The following is a 26351-nucleotide window of genomic DNA, read 5'->3' on the forward strand; positions in this document are numbered from 1 at the left end:
GCTGTGGTCTCCTAAAAGCTTGATTACCACCGTTTCTAACCACATATATCTGTCTCTTTCTGTACTGGTGTGTCTCTGCTGCAGAAGTCGTGTGTTACCTTGTAAGTGTTTAACCACGGTGAGCCACGCCGACTGGTTGGCTTGGCCTATATAATTGGACACTTTACATATATACTCTCCGCTTTGTTCTTCGGTCACGTTGTACAGGGTCAAGACCTGTGTGTCCGAGCTGTTGACCCCAGAGTTCTGCGGAGGCCAAACACACGGTCAATTATCCATCCCTGCTGGCATTTTTAATGCTGTAATGAAACTGGTTAGGACAATCTGTGGAGAACACACTCAAAAACATGAAGATGAATGTGTAGTAAATTAGAAATTGTAGTTTTCTTGGCAGATTCTGATTTCTAATTTTCTGGTGAGCGTGATCTGCCGATATATAGATTTTTATTGCCGATGTGTGATTTTCTTTCTAAGCACTGTCATTTAAAGCATCCAAATAGATTACAAACACAAATATACTTTTGTTCCATGTTTTCATAACAAAACATTATTTATTAAAATTAATTACATTCATTTTAAAATGATATTTTTATAAATTTATACATATATATTTATATATATTTATACAACAGTTCTATCTGGTTCTCAAATCTGATTGGCTGATAGCCGTGCAATATTCCGCAATATCAGCACTCGCACAGCCTCTTCACTCTTGTGTATTACTCCCTCCCACATGACGAGCAGAAAAATAAGATCAGTTTGACAAATATTGCAGCTGTTGGACAACATGATGTACTTTTGAGTTTCTTTAGGCGAGAATGTAGTTGTTTAGATTGCAACTATGCAGTTTATTTATAAGGATAGTGCCTTTTTTAAAATATTTATAATTTCAGAGATTCCACTAGACGGCGGCCATCAGCCTGTCATACTGAGAAGAGCAAAGCCGGTTGATGTTCTGCCACAAGATGTTGACAGACTGCATAATAACTTAGCATAAATTTCAAACTACAGCTGAACAAATCATTGTAAAACAAGTAAGTAACACCTGATAGTGCTGTTTTAACAGTAATCTGCTAGTGTTTGCTTTGCTTTGGCTTTTTCTGGATTAATTATTGTGAAATCATGATTGCAACAGAGAAATACTGGGATATCTCTGTAGACTGATGGCATTTCATGCTGTTCAGCATTATAATCTTAAAATCGCCTGTTTTGTCATTACTTTAGACATTACGCTAGAGAATCATTTAAACACTAGCTCTAAAATGACGTTAGTCGATGAGCAACGGTTTCTGCTGTTCTGACATCAGCCGCAGATGTGAATAAATGGTGGAAGAAAGTAGTTCCTCTCACAACATGGTTTTTTAGACTCTCCTTGTTTGATTTTCTTTTTTATATATACGATCATGCCATTGAACTGTTGTATAAACGCAATATCACACGACTAGCAGTGCGATGTGGCTGTATATTGTCACTAGTGGGACATCAAACGCGCTTTATGCTGCTTATGCGCCCTGCACGCCTAGCATTTTAACCGCCTGCTGCACCTCGTGTTTTTCCCCTTGCGCGCGATGCGCTTTCAGTTGAAGTGAAATCACCTTTGAGTGGAAAAAGTGCAGCTTGACCAGCCTGGTTTAAGCTGGACATAGCTGGTTTTGGCTGGGCTCCCAGCCTGGCTAGGCTGGTCAAGCTGGTTTTAGCTGGTCATCTCCCAGCCTGACCAGCTAAGACCAGGCTGGAAATGGCTGGAAACCAGGCTGGAAATGGCCAAAACCCCTCTAAAACCAGCCTGGTCGACCAGCAGAAACCAGCCAACCAGCTTAGGCTGGTTTAAGCTGTTTTTTTTTCAGTAGGGACTGTTGCAAACTGCAACACAAACTTTAAATTTTCGTTCCCCCTCCCTTATTTCACAAATGTCCACAGATTATAAACATATGTTAAATATGCTTTAATTAATATTTGTGTGTATAGTTTTGTACTATTATTTTATATACATACACATTTGTAGTTTTGGTGATGGACTTTCTAGGAGCTTAAATTTGACAAAGGTTTCTTGCACTGTCTAATAGCAGTTTTGACAGATATGCCGAGTTGTTTTGTTCACTCACACAGCAAACACTTTAAAAATATCTTGAAAGAATAAAAATAATAATGACTTTAAGTGCATTTAAACGGATTAAACAGCATTAATCTATCAAAACCCTCGCTGTTTTTATACGGGTAATTAGTTGTCATATTCTGTGATAACTGGCTGGATGTGCATTATCCTATACTTGACAGAAACACTGAGAGGCTCGTTCGTGTTTGTCTATTTTCTTTTACCTTTAAGGCTCGGACATATGGCAGTCCATCAGGTCCGTATCTGCTGCCGTTCACCTCGATGTGTTTCAGCCACTGAATGTGAGGCTGAGGATCGCTGAACACTTTACACTCGAACTCCACATCACTGCCCACCACTGCGGTACGGTTTGCAGGCAGCCCGGCCTGGAGGATCGGCCGGTGCGGTGAACGCTCTGAACAAAGCACAATATACGAGTTAAAACCAATCAAATTAGATCCAAGGAACACTTCACTTTTATTCAGAAAATAGGCTCCCCTAGGGGAGCATTTTTTGCTTTTAACCATGTTTTGAATCAATTTAGTCAATCTCTGGGACTTTTAGCTTAGTTAAGCATAAATGATTAACACTTGAACAACTGAGGCAGTCATTTTGCCCATTTTTAAACATTGCAACTTAATAATTTTGTTGAAATAAAACCTGCATATCTAAAATAGCTTGACGTTTCCAAAATATGTGTATATTTTTTCACAAAAGAGATAGAAGAGTATTTCTACCATAGCGGTACAACAACTTTAACCATAAGGTTAAAACAAAACAAAACGTTTCTCCTTCACGAGACTCGACACTTGTAAACACTCGACGCTTGACGCAGAAGTATAAATCAACCTTAAGGAATCAAGACCCGGGAGTTTTTAAGCACTCGTGCACATCACATCAGCTGAGTGCGCAACACTAAAGCCCTCATCAGTGAGCGAGAATCGCCTGTGTCTCACCGCGCACCTAATCATCCTCTCATTCGGTATTCACCTGCTTTCTTTTGCTCACGCGAACACTTATCAGTCATGCTGCTTCTCGATTCTAAGGCTCCGTTTACACTAATGTGTTTTAGTTTGAAAACGCGTAAGTTTTGCTACGGTTACGCCATCCGTCCACACTACGCCGGAGTTTTCGAGCGCCGAAAACAGAGTGTTTTGGAAAGGCTGAAGAGGCCGTTTTCATTCTGAAACGCTGCTGCTCTGTCTCAGTGTGGATGAGGGAAAACGGAGACATCTGAAAACGGAGGCGGGGCTGCTGAGATTCGCTACCTGATTGGGGCTTTTGTGTCATTGCGTATCCCTCCCTTATTCGTCAAGCCTCTATCACATGACTATAACACATGGCTTTAACGCTACTGAAAGACAGCAGACCAGCCTTCACTGTAAACAACAACATGGACACAGACATGGGAGCGTTGTTTGCACTATTGTCTGTTTTAGGCAGCATTGAGTTATTCATTTGTTACGTTTAGTACAACTCGACCTCGTCGTCTGTCCACAAAAATAGCTCTCTTGCTTTCTTTACCATCGCGTTCATTGTTCAACCGGCGTTTGTTGACTACCAATAACCAAATGTCGAGCGAGACACATGCTTCCTGTTTATACTAGAACGCTCATGCCCGGAGTGCGCGAATGGTCACGTGATATACGTTTTTGGTGGCGTAGTGTGGACGGAGATATGTTCAGAAACGCTAGGTGAACCGCTAGTGTGGACGCGGATCGTTTTTGATCTAAAACGCCGTTTTAAAACTAAAACACACTAGTGTAAACGGGGCCTAAGATTACATTTGCACGCATATTGTCAAATGATCATACTCTAACATTTAATTTTTTTAGTGATGAGCCAGCACCGGCCATCTAAAAACTATTGTCAACCAGGCAAAGTGGCTGTCGAACCCACCACAGCTGAAATCTACTCGAATTTGGCGGGTTGGCCGGTGTTAATGTAAAGCCCTGGTCGTTATAAATAATAGTACAACGACAAGGCAAGCGTGTCAACTATAAAAGCCTTTACAACTCGTGGCTGAGCGTACGCATTCAGCAGAGGCTTTCGCTGGGGACCTGATGAAAGTACATACAAGACTCAACTGGTGGTGCAAGTGTAGGGTTTGGTTCTGGGGACTATTATCAGGCATTGTATAACATCATCGTGCCTGTTGCAGCCATGGTACAGCAGCAAAGTTCCTTGATTAATATGCTGGAAGAGACCCTCAAGAGAAACCTCAAGAAATCAAATAGTAGATCAGTGTTACGACTAAAGGGATATCCAATAGATTTTTATCATCGACTAAAAAAGCAGGAAGCAGCCACTTTAGCATGCACACTATACATTTATAATAATTGCTGTAATTTAGTGGAAATAAGTGGAAATGTTATTTTAAGCCACTGCCCGTCTCTCAGGACGTCTGACCAAAGGCCAGCCTAAAAAAAACTTTAAAAATAAAAGGAAAACCAACCTAAAGTACATTAAAATGTAGATTAGTTTTATGTATTTTTTGTGTTTTTAAGAGCAATATTGAGATGATACTGAACACTTAAAACAGTTAATTAACAGATATGTCATGATTCTCAGGTTTTTTTTTTCTATTTATTTAGTTACGAATTGCATTATTTTGCCATTTTAGTAGATTGAAACTATATATTGTATTAGAAAAAGGTAACTCTTTAGTTTAAGCAACAACTCACACTGTTTACTACTGACTTACTATTAAAATATTAGCTGTTATTAGCACTTATAAAGTATAAACCTATTTTACATCCCTAATCCTACCCAATGACTAAACCCAAATACTATCTTACTAACTATTAAGGAGAAGCTAATTAGTAGTTTATTGCTGTAAAAGTCTTATTCAATTGTCTACATTAAAATCAAGTGTGAAGATAAATATATATATATATATATATATATATATATATATATATATATATATATATATATATATATATATATATATATATATACATAGAGAGAGCGAGAATTAAGTCTGTAAAAGGACAGAAAAGGCACTGACAGTTTATTATTAAGTTTTTTAAATACTTGTTGGAGCCCCTTTTGCTTTCAGAACTGCCTTAATCCTTCGTGGCAGAGATTCAACAAGGTATTGGAAATATTCCTCAGAAATTTTGGTCCACATTGAGATGATAGCATTAAGCAGGTGCTGCAGATTTATCAGCTGCACATCCATGATGCGAAATCACCCACTCCACCACATCCCAAAGGTGCTCTATTGGATTGAGCTCTGGTGACTGTGGAGGCCATTTGAGTGCAGTGAACTCATTGTCATGTTCAAGAAACCAGTCTGAGATGATTGGCGCTTTATGACATGGTGCGTTATCCTGCTGGAAGTAGCCATCAGATGATGTGTACACTGTGGTCATAAAGGGATGGACATGGTCAGCAGCAATACTCAGGCAGGCTGTGGCGTTGACACGCTGCTCAGTTGGTACTAATGAGCTAAGAAAATCTCCCCCACACCATTACACCAGCACCACCAGCCTGAACCGTTGATACAAGGCAGGATAGATCCAAGCTTTCATGTTGTTGATGCCAAATTCTGACCCGACCATCCAAATGTGGCAGCAGAAATGGACTCATCAGACCAGGCAACGTTTCTCAGTTGTAACGAGTGCTTATTTGAGTTACTGTTGCCTTTCTATCAGCTGGAACCAGTCTGGCCATTCTCCTCTGACCTCTGGCATCAACAAGGCATTTGCGCCCACAGAACTGCCGCTCACTGGATAATTTCTCTTTTTCAGACCATTCTCTGTAAACCCTAGAGATGGTTGTGCGTGAAAATCCCAGTAGATCAGCAGTTTCTGAAATACTCAGACCAGCTCGTCTGGCACAAACAACCACGTTCAGAGTCGCTTAAATCCCCTTTCTTCCCCATTCTGATGCTCAGTTTGAACTGCATCAGATCGTCTTGACCATGTCTACATGCCTAAATGCATTGAGTTGCTGCCATGTGGCTGATTGGAAATTTGCGAGCAGTTGGACAAGTGTACCTAATAAAGTGGCCGGCTAGTGTATAACACACACACATCCTAAATTAAATTTTTTTTGTGATTAATCTTTGCCCATCAAACTTGAATTACTAAATACATATTTAAAATATATATATATATATATGTATTTTTAAAGTGTAAACCATGTTAAAAGCTTCAGCTTCTAATCGCAACAACATTTGATATCATCATAAGCCTTGTACTAATACAGAGCATGGCATTAATGTGTGAGTGTCTAGTGTGTGTGTGTGTGACAAACTCAGACGCAGTCTTCTCATGAATGTGTATGCATGGTGCAAATGATGTCACAGCGGGCTCCGTCAACATGGGTGTAACACTGATTTATGTGCAACTTAATGAAGGCATCAATCAAGCCCATGTCAGCCAATCAGTGTTGGAGTTACTTTATTCCAAATACTCTGATCTCATCTTGAGCCACTAACCGCGTCTCTAACTCATCCACTTCATCGCGTAAACACTTTATTTTTGCAATGGATCATTTAAAATGCATGATCAACAGAGTGCACGTGACGTCCTTGCCAAACACGCACACACACAGAGACGCACACAATGTGTAAATCCACCCGTTACTTCGCTTCATTTGAGGGAGTAATGGTAAGCATAAGTGGTGCTGCGCTAAAGCATTAGCCGCTTGGTGTACAGCAGCCATTTGCATCTAATTGAGTCGGGTAAACATTGCAGCGGTCCCATGACCGACCCTTGGGGAATCATTTTCCTGTGCAAGCTAAATAACGTGAATCGATTTAATCAAAGGGTTTTGTAATAAATCACTGCGACTGACTTGGTGGGGGAGGAGGGGGACCAATACAGATTTGTCCACATGGAAAGTTTGACTTGAAAATGGTTAACATGAAGCGTGCCTGCTTCGCCAATTCAATCATTCATTCATTTCAGTTCCCTATTTATCAGGGGTCACCACAGTGGAATGAACCGCCAGCTATTCTAGCCCGTTTCACACAACAGATGCCTTTCCAGCTGCAACCCAGTACTGGGAAACACCCATACACTCTCCCTATTTATCAGGGGTCACCACAGTGGAATGAACCGCCAGCTATTCTAGCCCGTTTTACACAACAGATGCCTTTCCAGCTGCAACCCAGTACTGGGAAACACCCATACACTCTCCCTATTTATCAGGGGTCACCACAGTGGAATGAACCGCCAGCTATTCTAGCCCGTTTCACACAACAGATGCCTTTCCAGCTGCAACCCAGTACTGGGAAACACCCATACACTCTCCCTATTTATCAGGGGTCACCACAGTGGAATGAACCGCCAGCTATTCTAGCCCGTTTCACACAACAGATGCCTTTCCAGCTGCAACCCAGTACTGGGAAACACCCATACACTCTCCCTATTTATCGGGGGTCACCACAGTGGAATGAACCGCCAGCTATTCTAGCCCGTTTTACACAACAGATGCCTTTCCAGCTGCAACCCAGTACTGGGAAACACCCATACCCTCTCCCTATTTATCAGGGGTCACCACAGTGGAATGAACCGCCAGCTATTCTAGCCCGTTTTACACAACAGATGCCTTTCCAGCTGCAACCCAGTACTGGGAAACACCCATACACTCTCACATTCACACACACACACACACTTATACACTGCGCCCAATTTAGTTTCTTCAATTCTCCTTTGGCGCATGTGTTTGGACTGTGGGGGACACTGGAGCACCCAAAGGAAACCCACACCAACATCGGGAGAACATGCAAACTCCACACAGAAATGCCAACTGAGCCTAATTTACATCTAATTTACATTAATAAGACGCAATTTATAGGTTTATCGTTTTGTTTAAGTTGTCTCAAAATGTACATTTCAGAAAACAGGTATTACTCTCTGCACACATGATCGCACACTGAAATGACGCAGGCCTGCACCAGGTCAGTACCTGGATAGGAGACCACATGGGAAAGCTAGGTTGTTGACAAAAGTGGTGTTAGAGAGGCCAGCAGGGGGAGCTCAACTTGTGGTTTGTATGGGTCCTAATGCCCCAGTATAGTGAAGGGGACTCTATTGGCCCGTTTCCACTGTCAAAAAGTACCAAAAAGCGAACCATACCCAGGGCCGGCGCGTCGATAGAGGCGACCTAGGCGGCCGCCTAGGGTGGCAGTATAGAGAGGGCGGCGTCTGCAACACCTCCCTTACCACCTGCGTCCTCAATTATGTCCGCGACACCTCCCTCACCACCCGCGTCCTCAGATATATTCGCGCATAGACGATAGAATAGAGAGGGCGGCGTCAGCGTCACCTCCACCACCACCCGCGTGTCCTCAGTTATACCCGCGCATAGGGCGGCAGAATAAAGAGCGCAGTGTCTGCGACACCTCCCTCCCTCCCTCCCTCAGCACCCCCGCGTCCTCAGTTATATCCACGCATAGGGCGACAGAATAAAGAGCACAGTGTCCGCGACACCTCCCTCCCTCAGCACCCGCGCGTCCTCAGTTATATCCACGCATAGGGCAGCAGAATAGAGAAGGCAGTGTCCGCCAGTCTGCGACACCTCCCTCCCTCAGCACCCGCGCGTCCTCAGTTATATCCACGCATAGGGCGGCAGAATAAAGAGCGCAGTGTCCACGACACCTCCCTCCCTCCCTCAGCACCCGCGCGTCCTCAGTTATATCCGCGCATAGGGCGGCAGAATAAAGAGCGCAGTGTCCACGACACCTCCCTCCCTCCCTCAGCACCCGCGCGTCCTCAGTTATATCCGCGCATAGGGCGTCAGAATAAAGAGCGCAGTGTCCGCGACACCTCCCTCCCTCAGCACCCGCGCGTCCTCAGTTATATCCACGCATAGGGCGTCAGAATAAAGAGCGCAGTGTCCGCGACACCTCCCTCCCTCCCTCCCTCAGCACCCGCGCGTCCTCAGTTATATCCGCGCATAGGGCGTCAGAATAAAGAGCGCAGTGTCCGCGACACCTCCCTCCCTCAGCACCCGCGCGTCCTCAGTTATATCCACGCATAGGGCGACAGAATAAAGAGCACAGTGTCCGCGACACCTCCCTCCCTCAGCACCCGCGCGTCCTCAGTTATATCCACGCATAGGGCAGCAGAATAGAGAAGGCAGTGTCCGCCAGTCTGCGACACCTCCCTCCCTCAGCACCCGCGCGTCCTCAGTTATATCCACGCATAGGGCGGCAGAATAGAGAAGGCAGTGTCCGCCAGTCTTTGACACCTCCCTCCCTCCCTCAGCACCCGCGCGTCCTCAGTTATATCCACGCATAGGGCGGCAGAATAAAGAGCGCAGTGTCCACGACACCTCCCTCCCTCCCTCAGCACCCGCGCGTCCTCAGTTATATCCGTGCATAGGGCGTCAGAATAAAGAGCGCAGTGTCCGCGACACCTCCTTCCCTCAGCACCTGCGCGTCCTCAGTTATATCCACGCATAGGGCGTCAGAATAAAGAGCGCAGTGTCCGCGACACCTCCCTCCCTCCCTCCCTCAGCACCCGCGCGTCCTCAGTTATATCCGTGCATAGGGCGTCAGAATAAAGAGCGCAGTGTCTGCGACACCTCCTTCCCTCAGCACCCGCGCGTCCTCAGTTATATCCACGCATAGGGCGGCAGAATAGAGAAGGCAGTGTCCGCCAGTCTGCGACACCTCCCTCCCTCCCTCAGCACCCGCGCGTCCTCAGTTATATCCACGCATAGAGCGGCAGAATAGAGAAGGCAGTGTCCGCCAGTCTGCGACACCTCCCTCCCTCCCTCAGCACCCGCGCGTCCTCAGTTATATCCGTGCATAGGGCGTCAGAATAAAGAGCGCAGTGTCCGCGACACCTCCTTCCCTCAGCACCCGCGCGTCCTCAGTTATATCCACGCATAGGGCGTCAGAATAAAGAGCGCAGTGTCCGCGACACCTCCCTCCCTCCCTCCCTCCCTCAGCACCCGCGCGTCCTCAGTTATATCCACGCATAGGGCGGCAGAATAGAGAAGGCAGTGTCCGCCAGTCTTTGACACCTCCCTCCCTCCCTCAGCACCCGCGCGTCCTCAGTTATATCCATGCATAGGGCGGCAGAATAAAGAGCGCAGTGTCCACGACACCTCCCTCCCTCCCTCAGCACCCGCGCGTCCTCAGTTATATCCGTGCATAGGGCGTCAGAATAAAGAGCGCAGTGTCCGCGACACCTCCTTCCCTCAGCACCCGCGCGTCCTCAGTTATATCCACGCATAGGGCGTCAGAATAAAGAGCGCAGTGTCCGCGACACCTCCCTCCCTCCCTCCCTCAGCACCCGCGCGTCCTCAGTTATATCCGCGCATAGGGCGTCAGAATAAAGAGCGCAGTGTCCGCGACACCTCCTTCCCTCAGCACCCGCGCGTCCTCAGTTATATCCACGCATAGGGCGGCAGAATAGAGAAGGCAGTGTCCGCCAGTCTGCGACACCTCCCTCCCTCCCTCAGCACCCGCGCGTCCTCAGTTATATCCACGCATAGAGCGGCAGAATAGAGAAGGCAGTGTCCGCCAGTCTGTGACACCTCCCTCCCTCCCTCAGCACCCGCGCGTCCTCAGTTATATCCACGCATAGAGCGGCAGAATAGAGAAGGCAGTGTCTGCCAGTCTGTGACACCTCCCTCCCTCCCTCAGCACCCGCGCGTCCTCAGTTATATCCACGCATATTGCGGCAGAATAAAGAGCGCAGTGTCCACGACACCTCCCTCCCTCAGCACCAGCGCGTCCTCAGTTATATCCGTGCATAGGGCGTCAGAATAAAGAGCGCAGTGTCCGCGACACCTCCTTCCCTCAGCACCCGCGCGTCCTCAGTTATATCCACGCATAGGGGATCAGAATAAAGAGCGCAGTGTCCGCGACACCTCCCTCCCTCCCTCCCTCCCTCAGCACCCGCGCGTCCTCAGTTATATCCGCGCATAGGGCGTCAGAATAAAGAGCGCAGTGTCCGCGACACCTCCTTCCCTCAGCACCCGCGCGTCCTCAGTTATATCCACGCATAGGGCGGCAGAATAGAGAAGGCAGTGTCCGCCAGTCTGCGACACCTCCCTTCCTCCCTCAGCACCGGCGCGTCCTCAGTTATATCCGCGCATAGAGTGCCGGAAAAGAGGTCCGCGACACCTCACTTCATTTTCATAACCGGTCCCTTTCGTTATCACATTGGGGTTGAGGGCGGCGTGATCGTCCTCTGCCTAGAGCGGCAGTTCAGCGTGCTCTGGCCCTGACCATACCGCACCACTTTTTGGGTACCCTTTTGAAAATGGTACCAAAAGGCGGAGCTAGACGTGCAGCTGAACACGACTGGTTTACAGAGAAACATCACTAGCGTGTACACAAGGAGTAATAAGGAGCAAGGAGAATAAAAACAAAGAAAGCGTCATTTTTAAATACACAGCCGAGACATTACATCGTTATAATATACACATAACAAAACAAGTCATGGTCGACCAGAGCTCAAACAAACCTTGTCGTGGAGCCACAAAGCCAAGAAGAACAAAATCTGCCATGTCCTGTTTTGGTTTTAAGAGGTCGTCTAAAAGCGCGAACGGTTTCACTTTCTCCAGAGAGCTCGAGTAAACTCGCAGTGCATCTATATTTTAATTAACGAACTTCTAGAGCTGACGATAATAACGTGCGGTTGATTGTTGAAGTGCTTCTTCCTAAAAAGTTAGGAAAGCATTCCAATGCCTTTATTAAAACGTTAGATGTGTGCATTATTAAAGTGACGACCTCTGTTATGTAATTAAATAAAAAAAAATTAATTGCTCTTTAAACAGAATGTGTAAGTTATACAGTGAAGAAAAGGTTCATGATAATTCATAACTTGATTTTATTTCTTTATAATAGATATTACTTTTAACAAGCCGAACTGTTTGCTAATTTATTTGCTGCTAATTTATACTGTTTTTTCTTTTGTTAATAATAATAAAACATATTACTGACCGTTTAACTGTTTATTTACAATGAAACAGCTCCAGACTAACATATTTAGTAATTATTTTTTTGGGGGGAAGGGGGTGTCTTATGGTAGGCATATCCCTTATTTTCCCATCCCAATGTTGACAGGTATGGCTTTGAGTGTCCAGAAAAGCGCTATATAAATGCAGAATTATTATTATTATTATTATTATTATTACTGACCGACTACGTCCAGCTGGTATGTGTGATTGATGCTGCCGTGTCTGTTTTCCACCAGGCAGGTGTAGTTTCCTCTGTCTGACGGCACCACTGACTCCATTATGATGGTCCACATGTGCTCTCGTACCTGTGAGGTGAAATAATAAGATGTAAAATAAGTAAACAGATCCTGCATGAGTCCAAGAATCAAAGTAGCACATATAGCTGGAAAAGGTTTAAAAAGTGAATTTATTAATATTATAAATAATGTTCAATTTCTTACATCGTTCGGCTTTACAAGGCCTTAGCGTGTCGTCAGAAGCCGTAACTATTGATTTGGACTCGCTTACATGTGTTTATTTTGAATCTAAAAAACCTGTCACCATTCACTTCCAATATACAAAATCACCAAGAACAACAGATTGAGCTTAAAGACACAAAGTTGACTCGTGGGTGGGTAAATTAACAGGACATTTTCATTTTTAGGTGCATTGCCCCTTTAAGTTGGCATTTTGGTGAACTTCTATAGTCATACTCTGCTTTCAGAAACTGCTGAATGCATTTAGAGGGCTGATCTGATCTGTCTTTTCAGATTGAAATGAAAGGCTGAGGAAGTTCAACAGAGCGAGTTGGCAGCAAATCCGCTTCAGGTCGGTTTAACATCAGTCAGGCACAAGATCAGAGTCATGGAGAACAGCTTGTTCCTCGGTGGAGAGCGGGAAACAGGCCACCATGTCCACCAAAACAGGCCTTTTCTCAAGCCAAGAGCTCTATGATCTGCCAGCATGCATCAAACTCCAGTCTATTCATAAAAAAGGTCTGCTAAAGCAGCACATGCCTCTTGTTGCAGAAGTGTTTCTAACACAGTACATATTTCCCAAGTGCTGTATATATGGAACCTCCCTTTTTTATTTTCTTCTAGATGAAGTCTTATTTCTTGTAGTTTTAAGTCATATTTCCCTTTAAATCCTTAATTTGTCTTTTCTATAGAACTATGGAACGAGAACAAAGACTCTCGAATACACAAGACGTGCCACTCGTATAGTTTTTAATTGAGAATAGTGTAAAAGTCAATATAGTGAATGGAGCCCCGCCTTCTAGGACAGGAGCCAATCGGTGATCACTATAGACTGAGGATGCGCCGGGAGCAGATTTTGTTTGATTCGAACGTTTAGAAATGAAACTAAAGAGTCAGTTGTTTAATTTTATTGCAGACACCTAATATGAAATTGAATCGTATGCTTAGCAAGACATTTTAGAGAATTTGATGTTTCCTTGTTCAAACGGAATGCCCGAGCACATAGACATATACACTAGATAACGCATACAGATAATGCAGAGCACAATTTACATTTACAAAATCCTATTCGTAAATTCAAAACGCAATTTGTGAATTCACAAGTAAAAGTCTTAAATATGTATATTATAGAATAAAATTATATTCATAAAGTAAAAGAGTGTTATGAATTTGTGAAATAAATTTGTGCATTTACGAATTGTGTTTTGAATTTACAAATTGAATTTACAGATTTACGCATTTACAAATTAAATTTGCAGATTTACGAATTGTATTTACGCATATATGTATTGTGTTTTGAATATACGAATTGCATTTGGGCATTTACGAATTGTGTTTTGAATTTACGAACTGACTTTGCAGATTTACAAATTGGATTTGTGCATTTACGAATTGTTTTGAATTTACGAATTGATTTTGCAGATTTACAAATTGGATTTGTGCGTTTACAAATTGTTTTTTGAATTTACGAATTGAATTAGCAGATTTACGAATTGCATTTGCGCATTTACGAATTGTGTTTTGAATATACAAATTGGATTTGCAGATTTACAAATTGGATTTGCGCATTTACGAATTGTGTTTTGAACTCACGAATTGAATTTGCTGATTTACGAATTGGATTTGCGCATTTACGAATTGTGTTTTGAATATAAAAATTGGATTTGCAGATTTACAAATTGGATTTGTGCATTTACGAATTGTGTTATGAATTTACAAATTGAATTTGCAGATTTACAAATCTGATTTGCGCATTTTCGAATTGTGTTTTGAATATATGAATTTGATTTGTGCATTTAGGAATTGTGTTTTGAATTTACAAATTGAATTCGCAGATTTACGAATTGGATTTTCGCATTTACGAATTGGGTTTTGAATATACTAATTGAATTTTGAATTAACATATTTACGAATTGGATTTGCGCATTCACAAATTGTGTTTTAAATAACAAATTGTATTTTAAATTTACAAATTGCGTTTTCAATTTACGAATTCAATTTTTTAAAATGTGAATTGTGAATTGTAAATGCACAATTTTTGAGACTAATCTGGGCCCATTTAATACCACCGCCATATTGGTACAGTATTCACAGGACAGAAGATAATACATTTCCATGCACACAAATACACACTCTTCGTCGGTAATGCCCATGCGGTCAACTTATCCATCAATATAGAAAAGTGATGTAAAATTATAACATTCGTCAATTAAAAAAATATTTGCATACTGACCACCAGAAAATCATGTGTATATATACCTATGGCTGCTAATGGCCAGTTCTCCACTACACATTGGTCCCACATTCATTTTAAAAAAGCGCCGCCCCTTACTAAAATGGCGGCTCTATAGACCATTTCAATGTGGTCATGTCATTGGCCCATAAACATTTCCTGCTTGTTATCAAACTATTTCATACGTACAACAAGAGGCAATTCGATCATAACTTAATGCAAAGACAGATAACATAACACATTCAATATGTGGCTCTTATGGATTGTCGGAAGCTATAGAAATTAAAAAAGTCAAACAGGAAATACATTGGGATAACTGTTTTTGTTTACATCCCTCAAACTGCTCTACTGTCTAAATATCTAGGACCCGAGCATACTGCCCGAGAGGCATTTTAAAGATGGCCGCTGAGTTACTTGCCTTAAAGGGATTTTGTCGAGAGTGACAAGGCAAGTAAATGAAAACAGGATTTTCAACTTTTTGAGGTAAATGAAACCTATAAAAGTCCAGCAGAAAGAGCCTGCGGTAACCTCACGGCTTTGTTACTGTGGCTTGATCATATGAACAAAATGAATAAGAGGTTATGGCTTCTCGGCCTACAGAACCCCAGATGTGAGCACACATACACACGCACAGTCTGCCTGACTTCCTCTTCACAAACGCTTAATGTAAATGAACAATCGTGCCAGACTCGTTAAACAAAAGAAACCACGAGAGACTGGGAGAAGTGCTTTGGGGGAGCTAAAACTTACTCAAAAAATCTGCTGGGGTCCCGACGGAAGCCCTTCACACTCACTGGAGCTCGAAGACACGTTTGGCTGCATTAACGCACGCCTGGCTATCGCTAAGATATGCTATCCAGTCTGTGTGCACGCTAAAACAATAAACACAACAAGTTCCAAAAAGGAAGTTTGTATGTCGGTGCGCATGTTACTCTTCGTGCATGTATGCATGTGTGTGTGTATGCAGTGCAGTGGCCTCAAACACACTCCAGATGGTAAAGTGTGTATGCGGTGAGGAGAGGAAGAGGACTAATGTCTCCCAGCTGGAGCACACCTTGATGAGAAACACAGGTCCACAATGACAGCAGCGGGAGAAGATCATTTTAATGCCATGCAGCAGAAAGAACAACAAAATATGATTGAAAAATGTTTTTTCATGAATTTACGAATTGGATTTGCGCATTTACGAATTGTGTTTGAATTTATGAATTGGATTTGCGTATTTACTAATTGTGTATTGAATTTAAGAATTGGATCTTGAATTTACAAATTGAATTTGCAGATAAACAAATCGGATTTGCGGATTTAGAAATTGTGTTTTGTATTTACGAATTAGATTTGCGCATTTACGAATAGTGTTTTAAATTTATGAATTGGATTTCGAATTTACAAATTGAATTTGCAGATTTACGAATTGGATTTGCGCATAGACGAATTGTATTTTGAATATACGAATTGGATTTGTGCATTTAGGAATTGTGTTTTGAATTTACAAATTGAATTCGCAGATTTACGAATTGGATTTTCGCATTTACGAATTGGGTTTTGAATATACGAATTGAATTTTGAATTTACATATTTACGAATTGGATTTGCGCATTCACGAATTGTGTATTGAATTTACGAATTGGATTTTGAATTTACAAATGGAATTTGCAGATAAACTAATCGAATTTGCGCATTTACAAATTGTGTTTTGTATTTACGAATTAGATTTGCGCATTTACGAATAGTGTTTTAAATTTATGAATTGGATTTCGAATTTACAAATTGAATTTGCAGATTTACGAATTGGATTTGCGCATAGACGAATTGTATTTTGAATTTACGAATTGAAATTTGAATTTACATATTTACGAATAGGATTTTTCTATTATAGAATAGAAAAATTTTTATCTCAAAATTTTTATTTATGCGAAATATCTAAACGTTGTTTCTAGAAGCTTTTTATTTTATAAACTTAAAAAAAAAAGCATGTATATACTCACCGGCCACTTTATTAGGTACACCTTACTAGTACTGGGTTGGACCCCATTTTGCCTTCAGAACCGCCTTAACCCTTCGTGGCAGAGATTCAACAAGCTACTGGAAAAATTCCTCAGAGATTTTGCTTCATAATGACATGATAGCATCATGCAGTTGCTGCAGATTTATCAGCTGCCCATCCATGATGTGAATCTCCCGTTCCACCACATCCCAAAGGTGCTCTATTGGATTGAGCTCTGGTGACTGTGGAGGCCATTTGAGTACAGTGAACTCATTGCCATGTTCAAGAAACCAGTCTGAGATGATTCACGCTTTATGACATGGTGCATTATCCTGCTGGAAGTAGCCATCAGAAGATGGAGACACTGTGCTCATTAAGGGATGGACATGGTCAGCAACAATACTCAGGTAGGCTGTGGCTACGATGCTCAATTGGTACTAATGAGCCCAAAGTGTGTCAAGTAAATATCCACCAAACCCTTACACCAACACCAGCCTGAACTGTTGATACAAGGCAGGATGGATCCATGCTTTCATGTTGTTAATGCCAAATTCTGACCCGACCATACAAATGTCGAGGTAAGTCACTTAAATCACCTTTCTTCCCCATTCTGATGCTTGGTTTAAACTGCAGCAGGTCGTCTTGACCATGTCTACATGCCTAAATGCATTGAGTTGCCGCCATGTGATTGGCTGATAGGAAATGTGAGTTAACGAGCAGTTGGACAGGTGTACCTAATAAAGTGGCCGGTGAGTGTATAATAATATTGAAAGCATCAATAAGTAGTCTATATACAGAACTAGGATGTCAAACAGAAACACAAGCGAAAATATAAAGTCATGAACTGCTACTGAACACATTTTATGCGCTCCACGTATATGACGTACAGCTGAAAACGAATTTGTTAGCCCGTTTAACAGAAAGAAGATTTTTTTTTTCTATTAACTAATTTGTTACGTCATTTCTTGCTCATTTCATAGTTTCTTTCTGCAGTTGTCGGACAAATCTAACCTTCTTTAGTGGAATAATTGGGTTATCATGCAAAAAATTACTCTGCTTCTCTGAATTTATACCTAATATTGTCAGAAAGTTCTGAATCAATTCTTGTTTCTTAAACATATACGACTGTATTGATTAATGTGACCTCCTTTAGTTGAAGAATAGATTTATCCTTCAAAATATATTTGAATAACAAGCCAAAATACAGTTCCTCCGCCTCTATTAAAGTAGATTAAAGTAGAACTATATAGACTGACTTTATATAGATTGATAAATATAGACAGACTAATTTATATACTGTAGTTGTGTGTATTTAAATCAAGTATATTCATGCATTCATTTTCTTTTCGGCTTTATTAATCTGGGGCCGCCACTGCAGAATGAACCACCAACTTATATCAAGCATGTTTTATGCAGCTGATGCCCTTCCAGCTGCAACCCATCCCTGGGAAACACCCATACACTCATTTACACACACGCACTCACTACGGACAATTTAGCTTACCTAATTCCCCTATAGCGAATGTGTTCAGACTTTTGGGGACACCCGGAGGAAACCCACGCCAACACGGGGAGAACATGCAAACTCCACACAGAAATGCCAACTGAGCTAGACGAGGCTCGAACCAGCGATCTTCTTGCTATAAGGCTACCCACTGTGCCGCCCTAAATCAAGTATAAGTAACTGTAATTGAATGACCTGAAAATTATAAAGTAATCCCCCTGTATGTAATCAGCGAAAAAATAATTACAAATTACAGTAATTATCTAATTTCACCCATCCCTGTATGCACAAGTAGTCCGGTTTTGAAATTAGCATGAAGGACATTTAGTCCCGGACCCTGTCCTGCAAAAGTAAAGGTGTCTGGTAGACAGATCCGTCGTGCAGGAGGTGCCCTTTTAACCTCCAAACCACAGAAGCTCACCAGCAAAAAGAAGTTCAGCTTCAAGATGTTTACCGCAAGCTGATTGGTTTAACATGTGTCCACTAAATGTCCTTTAGGCTACTTTCACAACGCTACTTGCTACAAGCATACATGCTTTCAGGGATGGGTGAAATTAGGTATTTACAGTAATTAGTAATTACAGTAATTAAATAATTATTAGTTCGCTGAATAGGTAAAGTAAGGGATTTCTTTGAATTTTTTAATTGCAGTTACTTGTACTTGATTTAAATACTGTAAATACACACAACCATTTAAATAAGTCTGTCTATATAGGCTATCTAGTATATAGTTTTATCTATCAATCTATATAAAGTCAGTCTATATAGTTGTACTTTAATCAATTTAGAGAGGCGGAGGAACTGTATTTCTGTTTGTTATTCGAACATATTTTGCAGAATTAATCTATTCTTCAACTAAAGGAGGTCACATTAATCAATACACTCGCATACAAAGAATGCATTCAGAAATCTGTTTATGAGAAGCAGAGTAAGGTTTTGCATGATAACCCAATTATTCCACTAAAGAAGGTTAGATTTGTCCGACAACTGCAGAAACTATGAAATGAGCAAGAAATGAACGCCTACATTTGGAATGTATGAAATAATGTTGCGTTTAATTTGAAATGTTTTGATAGATTTCGTTTTTTTAAAAATGTAAAGGCCAGTGCACACCGAGATTTTTTTTTGTCTGCGTTTTCTGTCGACGTTTAACGCCTCGCGACGTCAATGTGCACACCAACGCGCAAAACGCCAGGCGCAAAAGCGTCATTTAAAAAAAAACGCCTCATGCTCGTTTTTTTGTTTTGCCGCGCCGCGTCAAAACCTTCTCCACCAATCAGATCGGCACTTTTGTTCACGACCACGGAGCTGCTGAAGTTACAGTAAACAGCACTTGGAGGCGCTCAAGCGCAAAACTGTCAACGCGAGCGCACATTGAAGACGACGCCCAGAGGCGATATGAACGTGGAGCTGCTTATTGCTCTGTGAACAATAATCATTTCTTTACAATAATCGCTAGAGCTGCTGCTTGAATAATCCATGCTTGTTCAAGTCACCAGTAACTTTATCAACAATCGTATGAACTTCCTCTCCTCCTCTTATGTGTTATAAGCAGGTGTCAGAAGGTTAAAGTTATGTAGCGCCATCTAACGTCAAAAGAGTGATTTTGCACACTCTTCAGCTTGACGCCAGTGAAAAGTGCTTAGGTTTGAATGCGGAAAAACGTCTCGTAAAACGCTGACGATAAACGCAAACGAAAAGCGTCCCGGTGTGTAGGAGCCTTAAGTGTTAATTTAAAAAAAAAAAGATAATATTTGACTCAAATTCAAAGATTTAAAAGTGTTTAATTTCTATTTTCTACACATTGGGATTTATAAGGATTTTGTACTGAATTTAGTAGTAGATTAAGTACTGAGTCAAGTAATTAAATTACTAATTGATTAATGGGCTATATGCACAGCTAGTGTTTTTCAGCCAGTGATAAACTTCAGGCGAAAGCTCAATGTGACTATTTTCAATTTCATAGGGTTCCTTTTACAGCATCGATGCTGTAAGGTAATTCAAATATAATCAATTAAATAGATTTAAGCATGCATTTGGTTGCTAAAGCTCAAAAAGAGATGAAAGATCATTTATCATTTAGCAGAAGGTTAGCGTAGAAAATACTGGGGTAAGTTGGCGCAATAGCCTAGTGGTTAGCGCACTGACTTATGGTGCAGTAGCACGTCAGGGCATCCCGAGTTCGAATCCAGGCTCGAGGCCATTTCCCTACCCCACCCCCTCTCTCTCTCTCTTCAAATTTGCTTCCTGTCTCAATACTGTCTTATCTGATAAAAGCAAAAAGGTGAAAAATAAATCTTAAAAAATTTAAATACTGGGGTAAAATTAATTTCCATATTTCAAAGACGTGGCGTGGAAAAATATAATTGAATGCAGTGCTGCTTGTTTGGTCTGATAACCACTTTATATCGTATCTCAGCCAGGCAGTGAAGATCGCTGATTTTTAAAGAAAGCAGATCTTAAACACAGTGATTTTGTGAGGAATGACAATTAACTGGAAGCCCTGGGGCTGGCTGACGGAAATTAAACGTCTGTGTGCATATACCCCATTCAGTTACTTTAAAGACAAAGTAATTAGAAAAGTACTTTTAAGCACAATTATTTTGAAGTAACTAGTAATTAACTACTTTTTCAAGTATCTAAACCAACACTGCTTGCATTGAAGGCAGATATATTGTAACTGGATTTCTGATTTAACTTAGAGTTTTTGATCGATTGAACTTCCATACAAGCCAGGGGTGTCACGATTTCGATTATCGAAATTTATGCTCAACTTCGATTATCGAATCAAAAAATAGAATCGTCGATGCTGCCACGCCCCCATGTCACGTCAGCTTGGCTTGCGAAGCGGGAAAAAAACAGGCTTGTTGAAGTGCTTGTTAAACTGCAGAAGCAGGAGACCCGTCGACAGAACTTAAACCCTCTCCTCTTTCAATGAAGTCGCCGGTGTGGAAGCATTTTGGATTTTCAGTGAGTTATGTTGACAACGTTCGTATTGTTAACAAAAAAAACACAGTTTGCAAGCTCTGCTATGTCCGTATTACGGTTGGGATGATTGACGATGGGCGCATCGCGATCCTCCGCCCCGCACCCGTTGCAAATCCGCTCGCGAAAAGTACACACTCAGGCCGTGTTTACAGTAATATGTCTTTGTTTTTAAATGGCATTTTAGAACGACGACGATCCACATCCACACTGGCGTATAGCATTTCTGAGCAGCCCTCCTTCCTCACTACCGCTGAAAACGCACATCACGTGACCACACACACTCATTCACACACGCACACACAATGTCATGAGCTCGAGACAGCGGGTCAAGGCGGTCAGCGGGTCAGTAGACTGCTTCCATCTTTTACTTTCACACTAGTACTTAGTCATTTTAGCGAACACCTCAGATATTGTTGGCTGGTTCCTGTTGGTTGTGCGTCTTTTTTACCGACGCCATTATAACGACACAGATCACTGCCTATTCACGAGTCCCGCAGAAAAAGTGATTGACAGGTGGTAATTATGTGTGTAACTTGCCTTTATTCATTTACTGTATGATTTATTTATGGGTAAAACAAAGACCATGCAAGTCAGGTAGTTTAAACAGTAGGCTAGAAATAATTAATTCGTTATTAATTCATTCATTATTCATAATCTAAAATCGAATCGTGACTTTAGAATCGAAAATGTAATCGAATCGAGGATTTGGAGGATCGTGACACCCTTAATACAAGCATTCCAGAATTTTTCTAAAGTTCGCTGACTAAATTGAATGAATAGTCTGCTTACCTTGAAGCCTCCTATTCGCTGGTCTCTCTTAAACTCTTTGCCGTTTTTAAGCCACTTGAGCGTCGGTGTAGGATTTCCATTGGCCTGGCAACGAAACTTCACGGTTTTACTGGCAGGAACCGCATGTAGCTTCTTCTCCATCTTATCAGGTTGAGCCCAGACGGGGGCCATCGCTGAGGGACAGATAGAAAGAAGATAAAGAAAAGGAAAACAAATCCACAATATCAACTATATCAGGGATGTAAGATAGTGAAGTTGTTCAAACATTTCAAACATCAGTCTTTCTACTGAATTTAAAGGCACAGTATGTGATTTTCACCCCTAGAGGGCGTGTGTTCACAACAACCAAATGCGCTAGCTAAAACGTCTTATTTCTTTGCATTTAAACATTTATAATAATGTAAGTACATACGCCAGCAAAATATATAACACTGTTCTAGCAGTTTTAGGATATTATAATTAAAAACTACATACGTAATATGCCTTTAATAGCGTTCATTGCTCTAGCTAATCAGTCAAAATACTTTCAATAAATTTAATGTTTGTTTGTTTGCTAATGCTTTTTGCTAATGGTAAATTGGCTAATGCTAACCCTAACCCTACATTTAATACTAAACATACTCTTATCACTAAAATGCTGGGTTTTAGTAACCCAATCTTAAGTCAAATACGGACAAACTCAATGTTGTTGTTTTTTTTCCATTTAAATTTTAATTACAATTTTAACACAATGGTTGGGTTTGTCCATATTTAACCCAACACTCTTCTCCATCTTATCAGATTGAATCCAGACGGGTGAAATCAGTGAGAAAAAAACATAAAACAATGGATATCAAAAATATGTTACAATGTGTTGGCGCCAACAGCCTAGTGGTTAATACAGAGACCCGAGTTTGAGTCCTGGTTCGATAAACTCCACTGTCCTACCCATTAAAGCTGAAATATATATATCTATAAACTGTAATTTGAACTATATCACGTCTCAGCCAGGGATGTAAGATAGTGAAGTTGTTCAAACAATTCAAGCATCTTTTTTATATGGAATTTAAAGAGGAATTAAAAGCACAGTATGTAATTTTCACTACTATATATATATAGTGAAGTTGTTAAAAAATTTAAGCATCTCTTTTTATATGGAATTTAAAGAGGAATTAAAAGCACAGTATGTAATTGTCACCACTAGAGGGCGTGTATTTACAACAAACAAATGTGCTAGCTAAAACGGCTTATTTCTTTAGATTTGGACATTCGTCGAAACATTTAGAATAATATAAGTACATCCGTTAGCAAAATAAATAACACTATTCTAGTGGTTTTGGGATATTTAAATGAAAACATTGTGCATATTGTCACTTTTTACGGTGTTCATTAAAAACACTGTACTAGTTTCAATGAATTTAATGCTTTTGCTTGCTAATGCTAAACCAGCTAATGCTAATTTAATGCTAACTCTAAGTTTAATGCTAAACATACTCTAAAAATTTATCTTAAAAATGTTGGGTTGTTGTTGGGTCAACATTACAGTATGTTGGATCAAATACGGACAAACTCAACACTGGGCTAATTTTTTCCAATTAAATTTAAAGGACAAACTTTAACCCAACGCTTGGGTTTGTCCATATTTGACCCAGCAATCTTCTCCATCTTATCATGTTGAGTCCAGACAAGTGCCATCGCTGGGAAACAAATAGAAGATGAAGAAAAGCTAAATATGATCTACACCAGGGCAGTGACCGTCTCAGAGCAGAGATCTAACAAAATAAAGGTACATTCTTTGAGAGTGACTGTATTAAGGTGACTGTAGACCAAAGTGTGCAGGATTAGGGTGTTGGCTGTGATCGTGCCCTTGGGACTCAAACAATAATCCATCAAAAGAAATGAAAACGTTCAGTCTAATGAACAAAAGCTCCGCACATTCCACAAGACGGCTGTGGTTTTTAAGACAAAAACGTGCACCATTTCCTGTTAGAACTCCTGCTTTAAGGGGACCGTTTCACCCTAAAATGGAAATTCAATTCATTTGTTTAAAACATCTTTTAGATTCTTTCTACCATTGACTTCCATAGAATTTTTTTTCTTTCTACCACTGACTTCCATAGTATCTTTTTGTTTTTATCATTGACTTCAATAGTATTTTTTGTTTCTACCATAGGGTTTCATAGTATTTTTTTGTTTTTTTTCTATCACTGACTTCCATTGTCAAGTTTTCCTCCTACCTTTGACTTTCGTAGTATTTTATTCTTCTGCCATTGACTTCCATTGTCAAGTTTTCCTTCCATCATTGACTTCCATAGTATTTTATCCTTCTGCCATTGACTTCCATAGTATTTTATCCTTCTGTCATTGACTTCCATAGTATTTTATCCTTCTATCATTGACTTCCATAGTATTTTATCCTTCTGCCATTGACTTCCATAGTATTTTATCCTTCTGTCATTGACTTCCATAGTATTTTATCCTTCTGCTATTGACTTCCATAGTATATTTTCCTCCTGCCATTGACTTCCATAGTATTTTATCCTTCTACCATTGACTTCCATAGTATATTTTCCTCCTGCCATTGACTTCCATGGTATATTTTCCTTCTGCCATTGACTTTCATAGTATTTTTTTCTTTCGACTACTGGGTTCCATAGTATTTTTGTTTCTACAATTGACTTACATTGTCAAGTTTTCCTTTTTACCATTTACTTCCTTAGTATTTTTCCTTCTTTCATTGACTTCAATAGTATTTTATCCTTCTGCCAATGCTTTCCATAGTATTTGTTCCTTCTGCCATTGACTTCCATATAATTTTTTTCCTTTTACTGCTGGGTTCCATCATATTTTTGTTTCTGCAATTGACTTCCATTGCGATTTTTTCCCCCTTTTTTACCATTGACATCTATAGTAATTTGTTTTTCCTACGATTGAAGTCAATGTGTTCCAGCATTCTTTAAAATATCTTCTTTTGTGTTCAACAGAAGAAAGAAACTTATAAAAGTTTAAAAACACATAGGGAGAGTAAACAATGAGGAATATTTCATTTTTAATGAGCTACCCTTTTAAAAGATGATCCGAATACCTTTGTATGGAACAGATACAGAGTTTCGGGCAACATAGAAAAGGAAAGCAACCATTGTCCTCCATAGTAATTAGTTTCTTCTTACTACCATTGACTTCCATTGCATTTTTTTTTCTTTTTCTTTCTACCACTGACTGCCATAGTATTTTTTTTCTATCACTGACTTTGACAGTATTATTTTTACAATTGACTTCCATAGCATTTTTAAGAAAGGAAAGCAACTCACGAAGATTTTGGTCATTTGATAGCTTGGCCTCCTCTGAGGAAGAATCCACCTCGTCTTCTTCATCTGGAAGAAATCAATTCATTTCGGTCAATAAAGAAAGTTCAGTTCACTTTTCTTCAATAAGAAAATCATCAAGTCATTAATCAGCATGTATTAGGGCTGCATGATACTGGAAAAATACACCATATGCGATATATATTGTTGTTGAGTATTGTGATAATGACATTTCTTACGATACTTTCCATAAAATAATAATTCTATTTTAATTAGGTTAGTTTTTAAATAATTTATATAATGATATTAAACAAGAAAAAATATATTTTTTCAGATTTAATTAATCTCAAAAACTGTGTCAAACATGAAAACATTATAAGAGAGTGAAAACCTCAGCAGATATTCTGACTCTGATTGGCTGTTTTTCATCTAGACTCCACCTATTAGTCTTTATAGCTCAGCTCTGGGTTCAGCTTCAGCCATTAGCAGAACAGCAACTACGTGGGAGGCGGGGCTAAATACAGTAAGGCCTTACCTGATTGGTCAATCAACAACCAATGCATAAAATAAATGTATTTGATCACACAAGAGTGCGATACTTCTATTGCATGTACTTTTATCGCGATAATGATAATTTTGTGATGTATTGTGTATTCAGTTGCATTCTCACCTGTAACACTGATATTGAAGTATTCTGTATGGTTGCTGTTGAGTCCCTGAGCAAAGCAAGCATACAGACCAGAGTCGGTCGGCTCTACTTTCTCGATCTCCATCTGATCGTTGCGCAGGCGTGTGTGTTCTCCGTCAACCAGTGGAACGAGGTCCTTGGTCCAGGTCACTTTCTGTGTGTCCTCTTTAGCTTTACAGGACAGCTCCAGTTTCTCTCCTGAATCCAGAGTGTACGATGTGGGCTCAGCCGGGGCTATATCAGGATATAAGAAATTAAAGTGGTTAAAACCACAGCAATCCAAATGATCCATTTCTACAGGATTATAAGTAGACCTAATATGCAAAATTCGCTTTTATAAGGGGTTTAAACAGTTCTGTGGGAAAAAGTGTGTAAATATATCCAGTCTCTAATCG

General features: G+C 40.7%; 1 protein-coding gene across 6 annotated transcripts in view; it reads right to left on the reverse strand.

Annotated features, from left to right (window-relative positions):
• The window catches only part of fgfr1a (fibroblast growth factor receptor 1a), a 95675-nt gene that overhangs the window by 30819 nt on the left and 38505 nt on the right, over nucleotides 1-26351 (reverse strand). For 5 of the 6 annotated variants that reach the window (XR_012383561.1, XR_012383562.1, NM_001309400.1 and 2 more), the window contains exons 3-7: nucleotides 25939-26190; nucleotides 25275-25337; nucleotides 21985-22157; nucleotides 12210-12333; nucleotides 2320-2510 (exon numbers count right to left, since the gene is read on the reverse strand). Coding sequence is in view for 4 of the 6 variants with exons in the window: in NM_001309400.1 (NP_001296329.1) it covers nucleotides 2320-2510; nucleotides 12210-12333; nucleotides 21985-22157; nucleotides 25275-25337; nucleotides 25939-26190 (803 nt within the window). In the remaining 2 variants the exon portion in view is untranslated. Of the gene's footprint in view, nucleotides 1-98; nucleotides 247-2319; nucleotides 2511-12209; nucleotides 12334-21984; nucleotides 22158-25274; nucleotides 25338-25938; nucleotides 26191-26351 lie in introns of all 6 variants that reach the window. The other variant, XM_009304304.5, reaches the window with a different exon arrangement.

The sequence above is a fragment of the Danio rerio genome, chromosome 8 (genome assembly GCF_049306965.1).
Source record: "Danio rerio strain Tuebingen ecotype United States chromosome 8, GRCz12tu, whole genome shotgun sequence".
NCBI lineage: Eukaryota > Metazoa > Chordata > Actinopteri > Cypriniformes > Danionidae > Danio > Danio rerio.